We start from the raw sequence: 18776 nt of genomic DNA on the forward strand, positions 1-18776 counted from the left end.
AGACAAAGAATATAGGACATGAAGTGAGAAAGAAACGAGTAAAGAAAATGAAAAAATAGAAGACAAGAAGAGAGACAGATTTGTCATTGTGAATGCATCATCCTGTATGTAGAGCGGTGCCAAAAGAGATTACATTTCCTATGTTCAGAACATCATAGTCCGCAGAGAGAACAGGATCAATCCATGATTCATGGAGATCAAATTTAAAGTCCAGAGTTAATAGACCGGTCAGATATCTCGATTTAAGCTAAAAGGCTAAAGGGCTGTCGTGGTGATTGTAATGTTTCATTTAAGTCACCGACCTTGGTTTTAGCCTGGATGGGAGCACCGTGTTCCATCAGGATCTCAATAATACGAACATGCCCATTCCTGGCTGCACAGTGGAGAGGAGTCAGCTCATCCTACACAGAGATGAAGATTAAACGACATGAGAGACAGATTGAAGATCATTAGCAGGGAGGATAATAAATGAGGGGGACAGAGTCTGTGAATATGGACAAGTGACAAACTATCAAAATGAATGGATTTATGATAAATGAGGATGGGGAGATTATTTAAATCTAAATCTTTGCTTTTGGTGCTCATTTTCTGATTTCTCTCAGTAATATCTTTCGGACATAGAACAGTGGAATTCTTTGAATTTCCCTTCTGTTTTACTTTATTTTAGATAGAAATATCCTTCTACCTTACTGTTAGTGACACTTTTTTCTGAAGCTTTTCTTTTAGATTATCCAAATAAATATATTCATTCATTCCTACCTTTGTTTTGGCATCAATCTGTGCTCCTCTGTCCAGCAGTAGTCTGACCATCATCATGTTGCCCCTCCTGGAAGCTATATGAAGGGGCGTGATGCCGTTCTAAGGAAGCACAGGAATCATAAAGAAGCTGATTGAATCTTGCATCACCATTTGTCATTGTTTTCTACAGCATACATGAAGATGTGCCAATACTACAGAAAAGGAACGAACAACACGGGCCGGGAAACATTCATTATTCTCCTCAGGTGCATCAGTTTTGACTTTGGGAGCTGAGATAAACCGACCTTGGGTGTGAAGTTTACATTGGCTCCTCTGTTCAGCAGCAGTTGGGCTACACTCATGTTCTCATAGTGGGCTGCAATATGGAGAGGTGTGAAACCAGTCTATAGAGAAAGAGACGCAATGGGAGAGAGTGAGAGAAGAAGAGTGTAAACAAGGATAATTACAATCTATTTATATTCACTATTTAAAGACAAGGTTGGGAAGTGCATGGCATATATAATACAGCCATTGGGAAGATAAGGGAAGAACAATAAAACAAAAAAGTCATTTTATAGCGAGCTGTTGCACCAGTACACACAGATAATGGGTTTATACCTTGCTGAGTACATCTGGATTGGGGTCGTTCTGTAGCAGTACTGCAGCGGTGCGCGTGTCGTCGTTTCGTGCGGCGATGTGCAGCGCGGGGAGGCGGACCTTGCCCTTGGTGCCATAATTGATGAGCAGCGCCACAACGTTTTCGTGGCCCTGCTGGAGGGCTACAGCCAGGGGAGTGAAGCCATCCTGAGAGGCAAAAAGATATTGAAAGAGCAAGATTATTTATTTTTATTGTATAGTATACATTTATTGCTGGATGGACACAAATAAAACAAGAGAAAAATATCCTGCCTCTCAGAATTAGATTAGATTAGACTGCATATCTTCTTTCTTTGCACTGGAAAACACATTTTATACCTGTGTAAAAGTAAACCCACATTCTCAGATATTGTGTGCTTTTCTGACAATGACGCTGAAGACTCCGATTACTTATCATTAGCGGGGCAACTCATGGCAACCACAGACACACTCACAATCAAACAGGGCACGGTTGAAGAGACACGTACCTCAGTTGGGAGACTCTGATTAGCACCGTTCTCGAGCAGGAACTTGACCACATCTAAGTGATTCTCCTGCGCTGCCATGTACAGAGGACTGAACCCTTTCTGCGCGGACACAAATGCATTGTTGTGTGTAGTTACTAATCCACAGTCAATTATTACAAGACTTGTTGTCATGGATACACATGTGCATGTGGAACATGGGCTTCAAACATCTTCTTATCTTGACAAGGACACATGACTGCATTCACTCATCTTTACATACATTTACATTTCATGCAAATATATGGACAAACAGTTTATACCAGATAAAAAACAAACAAACACATACATAGATACATACATACACACTAAGAAATCAAAGTATGAGACTGTACCTAAAAAGGTACAAATGCTTTGTCGCTCCAGTTGTACCCATCAGGGTACAAGCACCTGCTTGTTTGTACCAGAAAGAAACATTTCTGCACCTAGCGACAAAAATGTACCTGTACACACTGAGAAAGATCTTTACGTCTTGTACTTTGATTTCTTAGTGTGTACAACAGTCACACACAGACGCACACACACACTTCAGGGTGACTCACATGTGACTGGGCATTAACGTTGGCACCATAGTTGACAAGCTCAGCCACCACTTTATCCTGGCCTGCAAGCGCTGCAATATGGAGAGCAGTGTTCCCTTTCTGGAGGTCAAACACACATACACAGGTTGGCACGCAGGCACACAGGCGCACACACACACACACACAGAGAAGATGAGAGAAGAATATAGAGTGAATATGAGGTAAGTATTGCAGCCTAATGGCCTATATCTGACACTGACAATCTAACCTTGAACTATATCTATTGTTTATTGCATCCAGGCAGTATATAAAATGTGAGAAAGCGACACTGTTCACGTTAAAACTACCGTTTATTACTTGAATTTGTAAAGAAACACTGTATTAAGTGATTCTTTGTAAGAAAACTGGTTGATTTCTTTATGCTGTTCTTTAAAGGTTCTCTTTTTTTTCTTTCTTTAGAAGCTGAACTTGCCTGTGAGTTAAGAATGATTTCACAGTGCTTTATTGATTTCAGTTCACTATGAAACACTTCACAGAACAAGCACGCAGAGGGGAAACCAATACCTTGGTGATGGCTTCCAGCTCAATGCCACAGTGCAGCAGCTCCAGAACCATTTTGACGTGACCTTCTTTAGAAGCCAAGTGTAACCCGTTGAGACCATTCTGAAGGAGGAGACAGAGTGATTTAGTCATAATACAAGATGCAATAGCCCATCCAGTTAATTATACATCCTAAAGCTCCAGTAAAGGTCTAGTAATCCTGTTAATAACCAGGATTTTTGAAAATAAAGTCTGCATTAACAGGGCACCAAAAATGATTGATGAGTTCATGTAATAATAGATAGTCAACCCTGAGAAACACATTCAATATCAGTAAATGAAAACACATCCATGCTAATTATGCCAAGCATAACATAAAAGTATCCTGTGTGCTTTTAGAATTACCAATATAAGCTATGGTGCTGGATTTACATGTATGTGCTGCATCAACTCTCTTGTCCGAGACCTTAGTTTGGTAGTAGTGTTATGCCTGCCTATATGTTAAATGCGATTTGATTGGCCGACACTCGAGCTGCCACTGAGGCAGTTCACCTTCCGCCACATGCAACATGGAGCAACAATCACATAATTCAGCTCTGCAATGCTTCATCCTGCTCCATTCAAAGTGAATGACAAGTGCTTCACCATGTACCTGTGAATCCAGCTTGAGGTTGTCTCTGTGTTATGATTTGTTTTGATATCTGCTGCTGAACAACCTCTATTTTCATGTTTGTCTTAAACGCAAAAACAACAAGAGTGATGAAAGGTGAAGATGAGGAAAAAGGAAACACTCTGTGAGAAGAACAGCAGATGCTCATTTGCTATGCAGAACATCACTCGTCGATTAACTCTATCGCCATTAAAGGAAAAACAAAAGGAGAGCGGTTGGCAGACAACTGTTCTGCCTCAGTGGTCCATTCATCTGTCTGATTGTCTGTCTGTCTTTCTGGATGGCTTCACGTCCTTCACATGAGGCCAGAGCTGAACACTGCCTGCTGTAACCAATATGTCCACTAGGAGGCTCCGTGATCCAGCAGGTGTTTGGGCTTCATGTATTATGAGACTGCAGTGTCCATTCAAATGGGCAACACAGCCTCTGTTTCTGTGAGGTGCACTGAGTAATGGGAAACACACACACAGTGAGGACATAATGCTTTCCATAGCCCCTTACCCTAACCTTAACCATCACAACTAAAAATCTAACATGAACCCTAACCCGAACCCTAAAACCAGGTCTTAACCCTGGAAAGACTGTTAAAGTTGTGGGGTCCAAACAAAATGTCCCCACAAGGTCAAAATGTCTTATAGATAGACTTGTAGCTATAAATGTAAGATATAAATACAAGTACACAAACAGACACACACACAGTTCATCTGCATTTGCACAGCCGAAACGAAGCAGTTGTATATTCGGAACAAAAATAGCCCTCGTAAAAACACAGCACTATCATTTGTGAAATAAAGAAAGTGTTAAAAGAACGACAGAAGGTTATAAGCTTCAAGTAATTATTATTTCCATAATGGCGTAACCTGTCGATTAATTTAGGGCTAAGATATGAATTGTGATTAAGATTGGTGTTATGGTTAAGGTTAGGGATAACACACACACACACACGTACACACACCTCTTCACATTTGCGCCTCATGATAATTACTTCTTTTACTACGTCAGAAATGTTCATGATGCAATAGGATGTAAAGGAAATTACTGATTAAATCCAGTCGGAGGCAGCAATACAACATAATGGATGCCAGCCGCCATAAAACACCAAATAAGAAGAAGGAGAGGAAGAAGAGGGAAAAAGACATGAAGAAAAAGAAGAGGCAGAAGAAGAAGAGGAGAGCATGACAGCAGGGCCAAAGATTTAAAGAACTACCCTTTAATCTAATATATTAAATAATGTATGTTCACCACTTTATACAAAGACAGTGAATCAGGAGTTGTGAATATTTAATTTACATTTTCTTTTACCTCACAGTGAGGTACTGTTGCAGTGATTTTGTGTCCTGGTGCTTTCAAAAGTTCCTCTAAAGCATTCACATAATGTTTGTTCTTTCCCAGTGGAAACACAATGAAGTCCTTAAGTACCATTCTCGTTTTCAACCAGATTCATAATAATTGAACCGCAGGGGGCTTTCTGTTTACCACAGTGTGGTGATATAGAGGTCCATCCTGGCCCAGACATCTTTGAAACTTGCTGTAATTTACAATCAAATTCCTTCCATGCTTGTGAGGGGGACACTCACTCATCCACTGCATTAATAATTCATCCAGTCTGGCAGTAAAGATTTTGTTTGCTTCTCATGGCCTCAACAGAGGGTGTTACATACAAGAGTCACTCTCCATATTTATTATTCTATGCAGTGACAGTGGAGAAGCTAACAGTGTAATAAATGGCTGCCAAAAGGCAACACAATAATGAACCATTAAAACCCAGACGATGTTCAAAATGCTGCCCTTAGACACGATTAAAGAACCGGAAGGTGACGTCAAGGGAACTAGCTAACAAAGGGAAATTGATTTTGAGAACAGAACCAGTGGTAACCTCTCCTGAGTATCATGACTAACTCGAGCCGTAACATAATCTCGCCTTGCTCTGCTATTCTGAGTTCAGCTCTTCAAAAAAGCAATCGAATATTACTGATTTTCTAATTTCCAAGACTTGACTTCTGTTGAGAAAGTGCAGAGACTTGCTGCCAGGCAGGCACTGAACTATGAATGAATTGTGATAATTTAAATCACAAAAATGACTTAAAATAAGTGAGGTTATAGTTTGACGACTTCATGCTGAAAAAAAAGTTATCTTTGACTTGGTGTGACACTTCAAACAGGTACTGTTGTGTTATTTTGACACTAATCAACTGTAATTGCTTAACTGATCTGAATTAAATCATTTACCCCAGAATGAGACTTTTTTTATATATCAGAACCTGGGTCAGCTCTACCCTAAGTATGCTCTCACCTTTAGCGCTTCTTGGTGACACTTATTTCTTGAGGGGAATTAACTCAATCAAACATGAAGGAAAGAGAATGACACATACCTCAACTTCCCAAACAAGAAAAAAACTCAAACGTTTGTCTCATGGACATATTATGGGTATGTAAATACTCACTGAGACATGAAATCCATAGTTTGTTGACTTTGTCATCCACAACAAACAACTATCATTTAACCTTAGGAAGAGAGACAATGGATGAAAGCCAAAAGTACATTTCAGACTCCAGACTCCTGCCCAAGATGCACCAGATGGCACTTAATCATGAAAATGGAACAGAAAGTATGCTTTATTATGATAGGTATTCCTTTGTGTATATGAAATAACATGATTCCCGCTGTTCACTCGGCACATCTGTCAGCTTTAGCCACAATTTAATTTGTTGTGCTGTTAACTGAAACGTTCGACACATACACAAAAACAGACACACGCATGGATGGATGTTTCAGCGAATGTTGGCGAATCCCTCTTACTTGATTAGCTGTGTTAATGTCGAGGCCATTCTTGAGGTGATCCAGAGCCTTGTCCAGGTTTCCCGAACGAGCTGCACGCAGAAAGCTGGTGGATGCATCAGCCTGCAAACAAACAAAGAAGAGAACTGTAAGAAGAGTGCATGGAGATACACATAAACTCATACGTTCAGCATAGGGCTGCAAATAGCGATTATTTGCAATATCAATATCCCACCTAACCTAGAAATGATGATGTTTTCAAAATTCTTCTCTTCTCAAAACAGAATTATTATGTAATGATTTTTTATATGAAGCAAATAAACCAGAAAATATACACAGTTTTAATCATAAAAAAAAAAAACACTCCAACTGATTTTCAATTATGAAAACAGTTGGAAATGAATTGATGTGTATATAAGACTCAACATGAAATACTGTTGCATAGCAGATTTAAAATGCTCAATTAACAGTAAATAAACACAGTTCCTCCATAAAGGGAAAAAAAGCCCTAGACAGGTTACAAACTGCATGTGAACGTGTTAAAAAATATATTAAAGCATCACTTTAATGCAACACAGAAGGCAGGGAATATCACTGGCTCACCTGCCCTCTGTTAAAGGCTTAAAATGTCAGACTCTTTGCAGGCGAGCTTCGCCCACACTATTGAGTTTGGCAGACATTCATAGCCCAGCACACTTCGCCACGAGCTCTGCTGTCTGGCTGCCTGATCTCAGAGGAAATACGCCTGTGGCTTGCGAGCGTGTCAGTGTTTGTACGCCCACCTCTGAATTCATTCATCGGGCCGGCAGCGTAATGCAGCTGACCTGCACAATGAGATGTCTCCAGTGCCCTGAGAGGGAAATACCGTGCGACGTATTGTACTCTTGACCACTCGCTCCTCCTTTGTCAGCGGAAGAATTATGTGTCTGTTTGAGCCGTTATTCTCAAGTGGCTTAATTATACTACACTGTCGAAAGGTATCACCTGCCCTTTTCGGATGATGAAGGCATCCTTTTTTCCTTTTCCTCCTCTCTCATCTCCCGTCTGTGCTGATGCAATAGAAGCCGATGCACTTCATTTGATTTGATCAAACAAAGGAGATTCAATTTTCGGTCACCTCCTCCTCCTCAATTCTATTTCACCGACTTCAGTGTGTATTATTTAAAACAAAATGTCTCCTAGATTCAAACCAAGCTGCAATAAATTGTGTCGTTACCCATAAGAATTGCCTTTCGGCTGGCACCATGGTGACGTCTTTCAACCAGAAGTTCAGAAGCGAAACCTGCAACCAGGCCTCCTATTGGATGATACTATCTGTTGATTACCCTGGTGTCCACTCACATTATCATCCGTTTTCCTCTAAAGTGGAAGATAATTTACAACATTAAAAGTGTGTGCTACTGAAGAAGACCTGAAATTTAGCGATTCAGGCAATTAGCTCCTCAGGAAAATGTTCACTCATGTTCTAAAGTGGGAAGTTGGCTCATTTTCAGATATGGTTTATGATTTAAACCACTGTCAAATGAGCTCACGCTTAGCCTATCAGCTCCCTACAACAGTTGCTGTTGCTGAGGTAAATATAGCAATATTTACAGTAGTTACAGTCTCCCGGTTACATTAGTGAGATTTGTCTAACATCAAGACGGCTGGAAGCAACAGCAACATTGCATTTTGTAAAGCGAGACGGCTGCAACCAGGTTGGAGTATGACTGAAAACACAAAGAGGTGTCCAGAAAAGTGTTAGAAATCAATTCTACTGCTCACAAAAAACACACAAAGGTGTTCCCTTGTTCCCACCCACACTTGTGCTGCTGATGTATACAAACAAACGCACTCTCAGTCAGGTTTCATAGATGTGCTTGACTGTTTTAGATGAAGGATAATAATGTTACATTGTTTCCCTCTCTCAGAATAACTCAGGATTCCTGCTTCAACTGAGCTCTCTTGCTATTTTGAACATTAAATATCTTGATTGTATAAATATGAAAGAGCTATTACCGCCACATTCACACCAAATAGCGTAACAGTCTTATTTGATGTGTTGGTGTTTTTTTCTATTTTCTTCTGTCCTTGTGTCTCTGAACACTAAAATGGCTCTGCAGTAATTTTTATCTCTTCACTATCTCATATCTTTGAAGACATTACTCAGCATCAGAGAACTGAGGGACAAGATTTCAAACTGTCACTATAGGAGCCGCTCTACCTTTACATCCTAAATCATTGTTTTAACCACTGTTTTAACCACTGACACAGAGTAAACATGTTAAAGTTGTGGACGGAAACATGCATGAATACATTGTTAATATCACAGTTTTTCCCACATTCATGGTTGAAGCTGCTTGCTCATGAGCTGTGGTCACTTTATTGTGTGCGCACATGTTGAGGTAACACTGACATTTAGCCATGAGCTGACCACATCCTGCAGACCATAAACTCTTTCTGCAGCAGTTGGACTGGAATCCATTTTGTGCCACTACAGCTCCCTCCATCTTTCCAAGTTCCATCCATCACAGAAGTCTGAATCTGGCCCTGACAGTTACTCACTGTGCATCACTCTGTACAGTATAAACACTCATGCCTCTAATCTGCCTGTGCCTAAATCTGATTTTCATACATTTACTTTGCTGTAGGTTAAATAAAGACTTTTTTTAAATTTCCATTCTCATAAACTGCATAGAGCTCACAAAATCAGAGGTAGTGACGGATGAACATTTTGTCTCAGCTCAACTTGCAGCTTTGTCAGTTAATTGCAGTAATTTGTAGATGATGCCTGATGAAAAAAATCATTATGTGACAAAAGACAAACCCACCTTTGTCTCCAAGAATAAGATATTATCCTATACTGACACTAATGATTGATATAAATTAATTAAAAATAAATGCTCCAACTTATACAAAATCACAGCACCTTTTAATGGAGAAAACAGACACAGAATCACCAATAAGTCAAGAACTAAGTTCATGATTTATTTACTAAATTTACTAAGTAAAATATAATACAAAATAGCAATAACCTGGGTTTATTTACTTTCATAATTCAATCTCTAATGAAATACTTAAAAGGTTTTGATTGTAATGGGAAATCCAGTCCACATTTGCCAACATTAGTGGGAAAAAAAATAATTGGTCATGTTCCCTCAAGAATTATAAAAGTAGATAAAAGCCCACTGTAGCTGCTGGGAACACACAAACAAAGTGTGGAAGAAAGTAGAAAAAATGCACGGATTACAAGCATAATATATCGTATTTGTACCGTTATTAAAGCGCAACATCCCTCAGGCTTCGGTCAACCTCTTACAGTTGACCCATGAGAGCCTCGCAGACACACACCCAATCCAACACCCACACCAGCCAAGACAACACTGAAACAAGGGTGGAATACAGAGGAAATTAAAGAAACATAGTAAACAAAATATGATCTTGTACACTGGGGTAGATGAGGCATGACCTCACAAGTGTCCTGGATTTGTCTGGATATGTGTCACATTGGAAAATGATGTTAAGCATATTCGCCATACTGATTTCAGTCAAAAAACAAACATGATCTGCCTGTTTTAATGATGCAAACACGATGACTGTAATCAATAATTGTAATTGAACTAACTAAATAATGATAGCTGTAAGGCCACACACTCATATGCTGAGAATATGATGACAGTATGTGTGTATGTATGCATGTTGAGATGAACACAAGAAACGTTTTTGTGTGCATGTTTCTTTTAGCATTTACTTGTCCTTGTGCCTTGGCTGTCAGTATGTGTTGTGTTACATCTCTGTGTGTCTGTGTGGCTGACCCACACAAATTCAAATATGATTTAATATTTTCACACATACACACACACACACACACCGATTTGCATACTTTGTGCCATGCCGAAAATAGATTCACTTTCTCCAACAAAAAAGGCATGAAAGAAGCCAGAAGAGGCAACGACTTCGGTTATTGATAGTGAGACAAAGGCTGTGCTCACACAAAAACGCACATTTGATAAAAAACACAAAACAAATAGAGTTAAAAGTGAGTAAAATAAACCAAGTTATATATATATATATATATATACACACATGTATAAAATCTGGTCTCTCAGGATGAGTAACACCTCATTCCTTAAAAGGGAGAACTAAAAAAAGACAAGGAATTGAGTCACACACTTAATATAATCTGTTACATATGCTGCTGTTACCATGTTAACTTTACACTTAGGGACAATGTAAATCCATGACCCCAAAAATGTGATATAATGACCTGAGTAAAATCGCAATTAATCGCACAATATTCAAATGGGAAGAAATTATAGTGCAATTATGTGGTAAAGACAAAATGTGTTACAAGCATTACATAGCATTACAGTATGATGAAATCCTGCAGTGCTGCAAAAAATGAACTGGATAAAAAAATCTGTTTCTGTGCAGTTTTCTGTTCAGAAAAATGTCAAATCATCACAATATTAATATATATTTTTGCGTGAAACTGTCAATTAGGAATAATTATGAACAATCACAATTGCAATAGCTGTCAAAATATCAGCAATAGGATTTTAAGAGTAATGTGTGATTTAACTGTCCTCACTGCAAGATGCAAGATTTTGGGAGCGTTCGAGATCCATGAATATCACAAACCGTCTGTGGTGGAGGGGGGGTTTGGATGTTTTTTTTTTCCATAAACTGTGCCTCTCCTCTGACACAAGTCATAGGCATTTTGTTGTGATTTTATTGTTGCAAAACGTCACTGCTGACTTTGAAACGCTTCGCTTCAACTTCCAAAAGCATCTCGTCTCCATTGCGCTACATCACAGCGAGAGCTTGTACAAATACAGCACGTACTACTATGACACTATTTCTTCTGCTGGTGTAAAAATCAATGATCATTTAGTGAGACCCTTTGATATTTTAACCTTATTGATTATGAAATGCTCTCGTGCTGCCTATTTTTTTTTGTAAAACAGCCTGTTTAACTGGATAATTTACAGCTCATCACGTGAATATCTTTTAATTCTTTCTTCACAACTGAAAAATGAAGTCTGACACTTTATCGTAAACACCACAATTTATACTCTTATACAGTAACTTAACAAACCTGTGTTTATGTCAGTTCTGAAGCGTTTTCATCAGCAAAAAACAATCCAGGAGATGAATATGAACATGAACAGAATACTTTTCACTGTCTTACACTCTTTAATAGGGAAGGGGAATCTGGACCATTACTGAAGTAGCATATTTTTGAGCGTATTGAGATAAAATACCGGTTGGAGAGTCACAGATCACAAGTGTGGATGGAGAAACTGTGGCTGTTTGTCTTTGTAAGTATAAAATAACAAAAAAAACTTTACTCACATGATGCTAAAATCACCAATAAACGGAGTAAATGGATGCAACCTAAAATTATAAATAGCTGCATAGATGAGATGTCAGTGCTGGCACTAATACAGAGGAAGATGGATCACAGTGATGAAACCTCATGGGTTTAAAACAAAGACCAACTTCTGTAAGAAAAGACAGGAGCCACAGTGACACTCACACGTACATGAGAGAAATGTATTTACACAAACTATCACAATTTGGAGTGTCACATTAGAAGGTACATTTGTGTATAAAGCTGAGATACGTGATGATCTGCAGGTTTGACAGAAGAAGCTTTGCAGGCCTTTACACTGAAAAAATAATGCAATTCCTGTTTTGCTAAAAATGAATAAGGTGGATACTTGGATGGAAGTTACCGAAGTAGCATAATTTCCAACTTGAAATTTAATCACAGTCTGACATTTAATCAAAAAAATAACGTTAAGCATAACACTGCAGTTGTCAGATTCACCACTTTGTTATTTTTTACTCCGAAAGAATACATGATATGTGAATGAATAAAAAAAAACAGCGATAGTAGACTCAAGGCAAAAAAAAGAAAGAAAGAAAGAAAGAAAAATCTAATAATGTTCAAGTGTTTTATTAAAAATTCATTGGTATTTTAGAGAATACATGTGACGGACGGGCTGATGAATTAAGACAGGGGGAGAAGATTTAACAGCATTTGAATAATGAATTTAGTTAATAACTTATCTTGTCAAGTGGTAATATTATGGTCTACTGTCACACTGCTGACTCATCTTATGTGCCTGGAAAATATGACTTTGCGGTAATGTGACTGTGACATTGGGGTATTGGTGATATTTATAATTATTGGATTTGCAGTTTTTTTTTTTTAACCTCTGGTTGGCTGATGTATCTGCACCGTTTGTGTAAAAAAATACAAATACAAGATGTGATGGACTAAAAAAAAATAAAAATTGAGGCAGAAATCACATTGAGATCTGTCTAGGAGTTTGATTGATAGGAATTCTGTTCCTATATGCATGTAGATTTAAAGACACAGATGCAGGGTGTTTAAATATTACGCTTAAAAATAATGCTGCATTTGACAGTTTGCACTCAGTCATTAATAAATAACTTCCATGTAAATTATATGTACATTAACATGGAATTCAGTGACAGAGAGCTTTCTAGTGACAGCAGATGTATGTGATATACATGTTAATCTGGTGTGGCTTACTCCAAATCCTCACACTAATACTACATAATGTATACATAGACTGTGTGATCATGCATCAAAAATAGTCCAAATCAAAACAACAGCTTGTCGGCAAAAGCCCCAAAAAAGCATCTAGCAAGCACTTAACTGTCCAAATTAACCACAAGTAAAGTATCCGCATGCATCTCCTTTTCTCTCAGACAGAAGTTGGGTTTGGAATTTTAACTCTTGGTAAATCAGTCTTAGATGTGCAACCTGCTCGCACAAGCAGCTCCGTGTCTGCAAAGGGCCACTCGTATCAGAGTAGGGGCGGGAATTACAGGGTACCTCACGATTTGATGTCCGATACATGGTCCACGATACAAATAATATCATGATATAACTATTCTATGATAATCGATATGTTGTGCAAGACAATCATAGTGATACATCATACGTCTCACTGAAGAAATAAAAAAACGATGCAAAAAGTCACAAGTTCAGGGTTTACCTGCATATTCACAACATAGAGAACAAAGTGCATAAAGTCTATGTATTGAACGTGGATGGAGTAACTCTTAACGTAGCTCTTTCCCCACCATTATCCTGCCGTAAACTCCCTCTTTTCAGCCAGATAACGTCCACCCAAGTTTCCCTCATTCGTTTGAGCAGCGCTGCCACGAGGAGCTATGAAGTAGCGACACCCAGAAAGTGAAACTGGCAGGGACTGTTTACTTTAGAGCGCCTTCATTTGTTAATTAAAATATCACTATTTGACCCCTGGTGTATCGATTATCATATTGAATGAGTAAAGATGACAATGTTTTGACCCACCCCTTTATTAAAGCTTAATAGATTCCATGATATGCTAATACACACTCACACACACAGAAGTTCTCCTAAGACTGTGAAGGAATAACAAGACACATTAAAACAAGGGCCTTCCTCTCGTCTTCTCAATCCCTGAGTGAAAACAGAGCATCTGAAATATTTATAGCCTGTGTCGGGCCAATTATCCTGCAACTCAAAAGCATGCCGTTCTTTATTTCTATACATGTGCCTTGATCTCTGACTTCAGACACAAACTGTGTGCTAATATTGGGGCTGTTAAAATAGAGGTTTTTAATTATTACCGAGACACACACTTCAAGCAAAATATATCAATAAAGGATGATAAAACTGACATTACAGCTTATACAACTGCTGCACATACTGAGCACATGAAAAGGTCCCAATTTTTTATTTGATATAAATTTATTTAGTCATGAAAGAGCGTTTCACAGAATACTGTGAAGGTGACAAAATTTGGATCCCTCTAACCTGGTGCATCATTACATAAAAAAAAACAGTACAGCCAAACTTTTAAAACCCGTTTAAGGTTCACATACAACCTAGAAGGTTACCAGACGGTTTTAAGTAATTACTTAAGTTGTTCAGCATCTTGGCCTGCACCCATGTCCTCTTCATTCATCAAAAGAACACAACAGTGACATCGGAGGACAAAAACAAAATAAACTGTTCTCTTGACTGGAAAGTCATGACAACAAAGCATTTGAAAAGTGGCACGTGAGAGTATTTCTGATTTCTTTCCCTGACTATGTTACTTAGAGATACATGCCAAAAACCTACTGAAAGCACAATAATCACACTAATCTTTTATATCAATACAGTAGTTTCCCATGCTATTAAGTGGACAAGTTAAAGTGACCTTGATCAAGTCTGGTTTTGGTGTGAAACACTGTAGTCTCCTCCAAACTGTATAATTTATCATTTTATATATAGATTACTACAGATTATTACATCTTTCTGTTGAACACTTTTGGAAGATTTCCATCTTTTCTTTTTAATCAATATCTATAAGTATTTTTTGACAAAACAGAGAGACAGACAGAGAGAAGGACAATAGAGTGACCGGATGAATCAGCCTTGAACTCCTGATTTCATAAGCTCTTCTTCATTTGCTCAGCTACACATCTAACAAATCATTCCATGTCATTACTCCCTCAACATCTATCTCTCTCCTCCTCACATCTCTCGCAGCTTTTGGGAACCCTTTCTCGCTCTCTCTCTACCCCTGCTCTCCCCTTTTTTCATAACCTTTTAATATTTATGAGCACTGCAGAAATGCTACAGGCAAAGCATGCTGGGCATCGAGCTGTCCCTCAGAGTCTGCTCCTGACGTCATCACTCTGTGCTGACATTCTGAGTCTCAGCGTTAAAAGTCAACCCCCAGTGCCAGCACATCCGATATCTGACGACGCACTTTCACAACTCGCAGAGGGCTAATGTTATATCTGGCAATGTAGACATCAACTAAAGCTGCATCTAAATTATTAAGGCTTTGCTGTATGAGTGTCAGGTGTTGGTAACAGCATCTGGCCATCCAGTAATAAAAAATGCTTTAAATGTTCATCTGAGCAATCAGAGGTCATAAACAAACAATTAAATTAAAGCCATAAAATACTGTGGGTCTGCTATTGAAGAAATTACATGAGGGTAGCATTATGTAGAAACATACGAGGAGGTGAAGAGATCTAGTTACTCTAACTTAGATGATGTTTATACAAATGGTGATTAGCGAATAGAGTAATTTGTATAGTAATGATATATCATTATCAATAAGAACAACTATCCTATGGGGTTGCAGCATGAACATAAATCTGCAATCAGTAAATACAAATACAGACCTGTATCTGTATCGAAATGCATGATGAAGCGGTTGTCTTAATATTTAATCTTTGTGTTACTTTGTGTCGTTGTACTGTAAATGAGAAAAAGCATGCCTCAGAGATGCTGTTTTATTTTGACCTCTAAAGTTTTGCCAACACATCTTTTCTGGTTTATATTGTACCCTACGTTTTTAAAATATTCATCCTCTTATAACATGAAAGCACATTTCCTTGAAGGACTGCAGCCTGTAATCTGGAACATTTTCAGAGGAGGATTATATTTTTAACAGGTGCTTGTGCGGTCCACTTCATTTTTATCTTTCTCTCTGACGACAGAACACGGTAAGGGGATTTAAGCTGATTGACCAGTGTGTTGCCGAAAGCTTTTCTGTGATTGTCCAATTAGCTCTCAGAGGTAAGATGTCCACGGTAAAGCACAACATGATTCCGAAGTTGATTTCAGCTGAATCTATCTTAGGACTCGATGTGATCAAAGTAGTGCAAACCACTTAAAATGACCATACTTTCTTTCAGAGAGTGAGATAATAAGATTGATACCCTTCACATAAATGTCAGTTAAATAATAGATAAAGATTAAACAAATATAATGTGTTAATTAGTAAACAGCTACAGTAGTATGCTAAAGTAGTCTATGCTAAATGGCCGCAGGCTCTATTTGAGATAGGGGCATGAGTTTGGCATCAAACTGATCATTTTAGGCTCCATTCAGATTACCAGCCACATTGCTTCATGTTAAAAACAAATTTTAAGAATGAAAAGAAAAAAGCAGATAAAAATATAAAGTGGGAAGAGGAAACACATGAGTGGAAGAGGAGCCACTATGTCTGAAAGTCATGTGTGCATAAGTAATGCAGAGCACTTAGCAGCACATGGTCTGTGACTGAACTGCACTTTCCCCCCATAAGGACAATATACTCCAAGTGTTGGAGAAGGGAACGTGAAGCAGGGGGAGGAGCAAGGGTGATGGTTGGGAAGACAGAGGAAGAAAGGAAGGACGTATAGAATAGAGAGAGAGGATGGGGGGGGGGGGGGCGTTTGATAGTGTAACACCAAATAAAGGATGGCGTAAAGGACATGAAGGGATAATGAGCTATAGGAAAAGGGGTGGAGGTGCTTAGAATATTGAGGTCAAACATGTCCATCTCAACACTAAAGCTGATGATTGTGAGCATGATGTTCATATGCCAAATCTAAGCCGCACTTTCAGGTAGTTTTTGTATGTTTCCATTCCAAAACATCAATGCATGGGACCAAGTGCACCCCAATATTCCTCTGGTAGCTCCTGTACCTCCAGCAACAAGCAACAGACTCGATCCTCCGTCAAGGGTTAAAGCGACACATATATGAGAGTCCACCTCTTTAAGGAGACTTTTCGAATGATCCGTTTTTGGTGGTTGACGCGTGGTCGAAAGTCCAGAGGACAAATGAATCCATTAGGGTGGACTTTTATGCTCTGTGATATAGAGAAGCAGAGGTCAGGTGAAAGTGAGAAAGACAGATAGAGGAGGGGTGAAAGTGAGCTGAGAGATAACGATCTCACGTGTCAGCGCAGCCTAGCCTAGCGTGTGATTGGAGAGATTTATGTTTTAGAGGAATTCATTCCTATGCTGGTGCATTTTCTTTTTACTTTCACCCCCCCTCCCCAAGGAGAGGTTAGAGGTCACGGTCAGGACAGGAGAACAGGAGCAGAAGAGGTTGGAGGGTCTTGCTCGAAGACAATGGAGTGAGGTCAATTATTTGTGTTAAGCTTCGCACGAATCAATTAAATATCACTCTTTCTGTGCGTCTGTCAAATATGTCCATCTCACTGACCAGAGGTGAGGAACCTTTGAACTCTTGGACCTAGTTATTACAAAAAGCAACTCAAAGATAAATAAGTTATCATGACAACAATGTCTTTTCTGCTATAACAGAAGATAGGAAAAACTGGGTGGTTCCTTTAAAACGTGGAAGTTACATTTCATCACTAATGTTAACAAGAACAGAGCACATTACTGACATTACAAATACTAGCTAGTTTCTGTGTATAGGAATAATGCTGCTTGATAACAGGCAGAAATGATTGTCTTTGCAAGCCCTGCAAAGAACTATTAAAGGGGAGGATTTGTTAGCAGGTTTTGGCTAAAACCATCCATTGTATATAATTACCACCTAACATTAGAAATGTACCAACCCAGATCCCAAGTAGTGGATCGAAGCCAACCTGGGCAGGTAAAAGGATTACAGTTCCTGCTATAGACTGTCTGTAAATCTTTGTGTACAACTCGGTTCCACTTCGTCCACTCACCCAACTGTCAGTTGACGTGAATCAGTAGCGGCTCTGAATTCAGGCACTGCACTCCATCTCCTTTAAACATTCCTCATTAGACAGACTGTGCTCGTTCACACACATACACACAGTGGAGTTCACGCACACAAAACAGGAAATAAACACTCCTCTGCCGCGCTGTCCCAGCAGATGACACGGCGTTGTAACACTTCTCATTTCACCACTGTCAGTTTGGTTATTTACTCCGTCTTCCCCCAACCATCTGTCACCTGCTCGTTTGAGGTGAGCTCAGGTCAAGATTGTGGACGCTGTCAATGCCTTTAGGCGGTGGTACTCTCAGTGTGTGTGGATGTTTAACTTTGACAATGTGTTCAGGGACACATTTTCAAAGGCAGACTATACTATTACTGCAGATAAAAAGCGGTTACTCTTTAGGTTGTTCTATTTTGTGACTCATAAAAACCATTAAGATAATGCATATTAGTTACAGTGTTTGTTTTCCTCAATTAAAACAGGTTCGTGGAGATATGCATGTTGCATTTAATTTTTGATTAAGTGTTAATTATTTACGTGCATCACTGCATAAATTACTAAACAGGGTGATGTTACTCCACTGAAAAAAAATATAATAAAACCCATCTTTGAATATGCTGTTATATCACGCTCAGCCTGACTGTGAGAACTTCATTATTTTGAGATTTGGGAAACACTAATTAGCATTTTCTAACATGTTATGGACCAAACGGTCGATTAACTTGAGAAAATAATCGACTGATTATTCAAATATGATAAAAAGTAAATGTTCGCCATGCAAATAACATAGGTGTGCAATGTGAAATAGAGAAATACTCAAATGATGAATTCAACCACAATTAAATTAGTTCAGATATGAAGCAAGAAATTAACC

General features: G+C 38.8%; 1 protein-coding gene across 1 annotated transcript in view; it reads right to left on the reverse strand.

Moving 5' to 3' along the window:
* ank1b (ankyrin 1, erythrocytic b) overlaps positions 1-18776 on the reverse strand; it is a gene marked incomplete at its 5' end in the record, with an annotated part of 59037 nt that overhangs the window by 25529 nt on the left and 14732 nt on the right. The window contains 8 exons of the mRNA XM_083903028.1: positions 303-401; positions 760-858; positions 1044-1142; positions 1357-1542; positions 1863-1961; positions 2441-2539; positions 2984-3082; positions 6430-6531. Of these exons, the coding sequence (XP_083759154.1) occupies positions 303-401; positions 760-858; positions 1044-1142; positions 1357-1542; positions 1863-1961; positions 2441-2539; positions 2984-3082; positions 6430-6531 (882 nt within the window). The remainder of the gene's footprint in view (positions 1-302; positions 402-759; positions 859-1043; positions 1143-1356; positions 1543-1862; positions 1962-2440; positions 2540-2983; positions 3083-6429; positions 6532-18776) is intronic.

This window comes from Microchirus variegatus (genome assembly GCF_963457635.1).
Source record: "Microchirus variegatus genome assembly, chromosome: 16".
Classification (NCBI taxonomy): Eukaryota; Metazoa; Chordata; class Actinopteri; order Pleuronectiformes; family Soleidae; genus Microchirus; species Microchirus variegatus.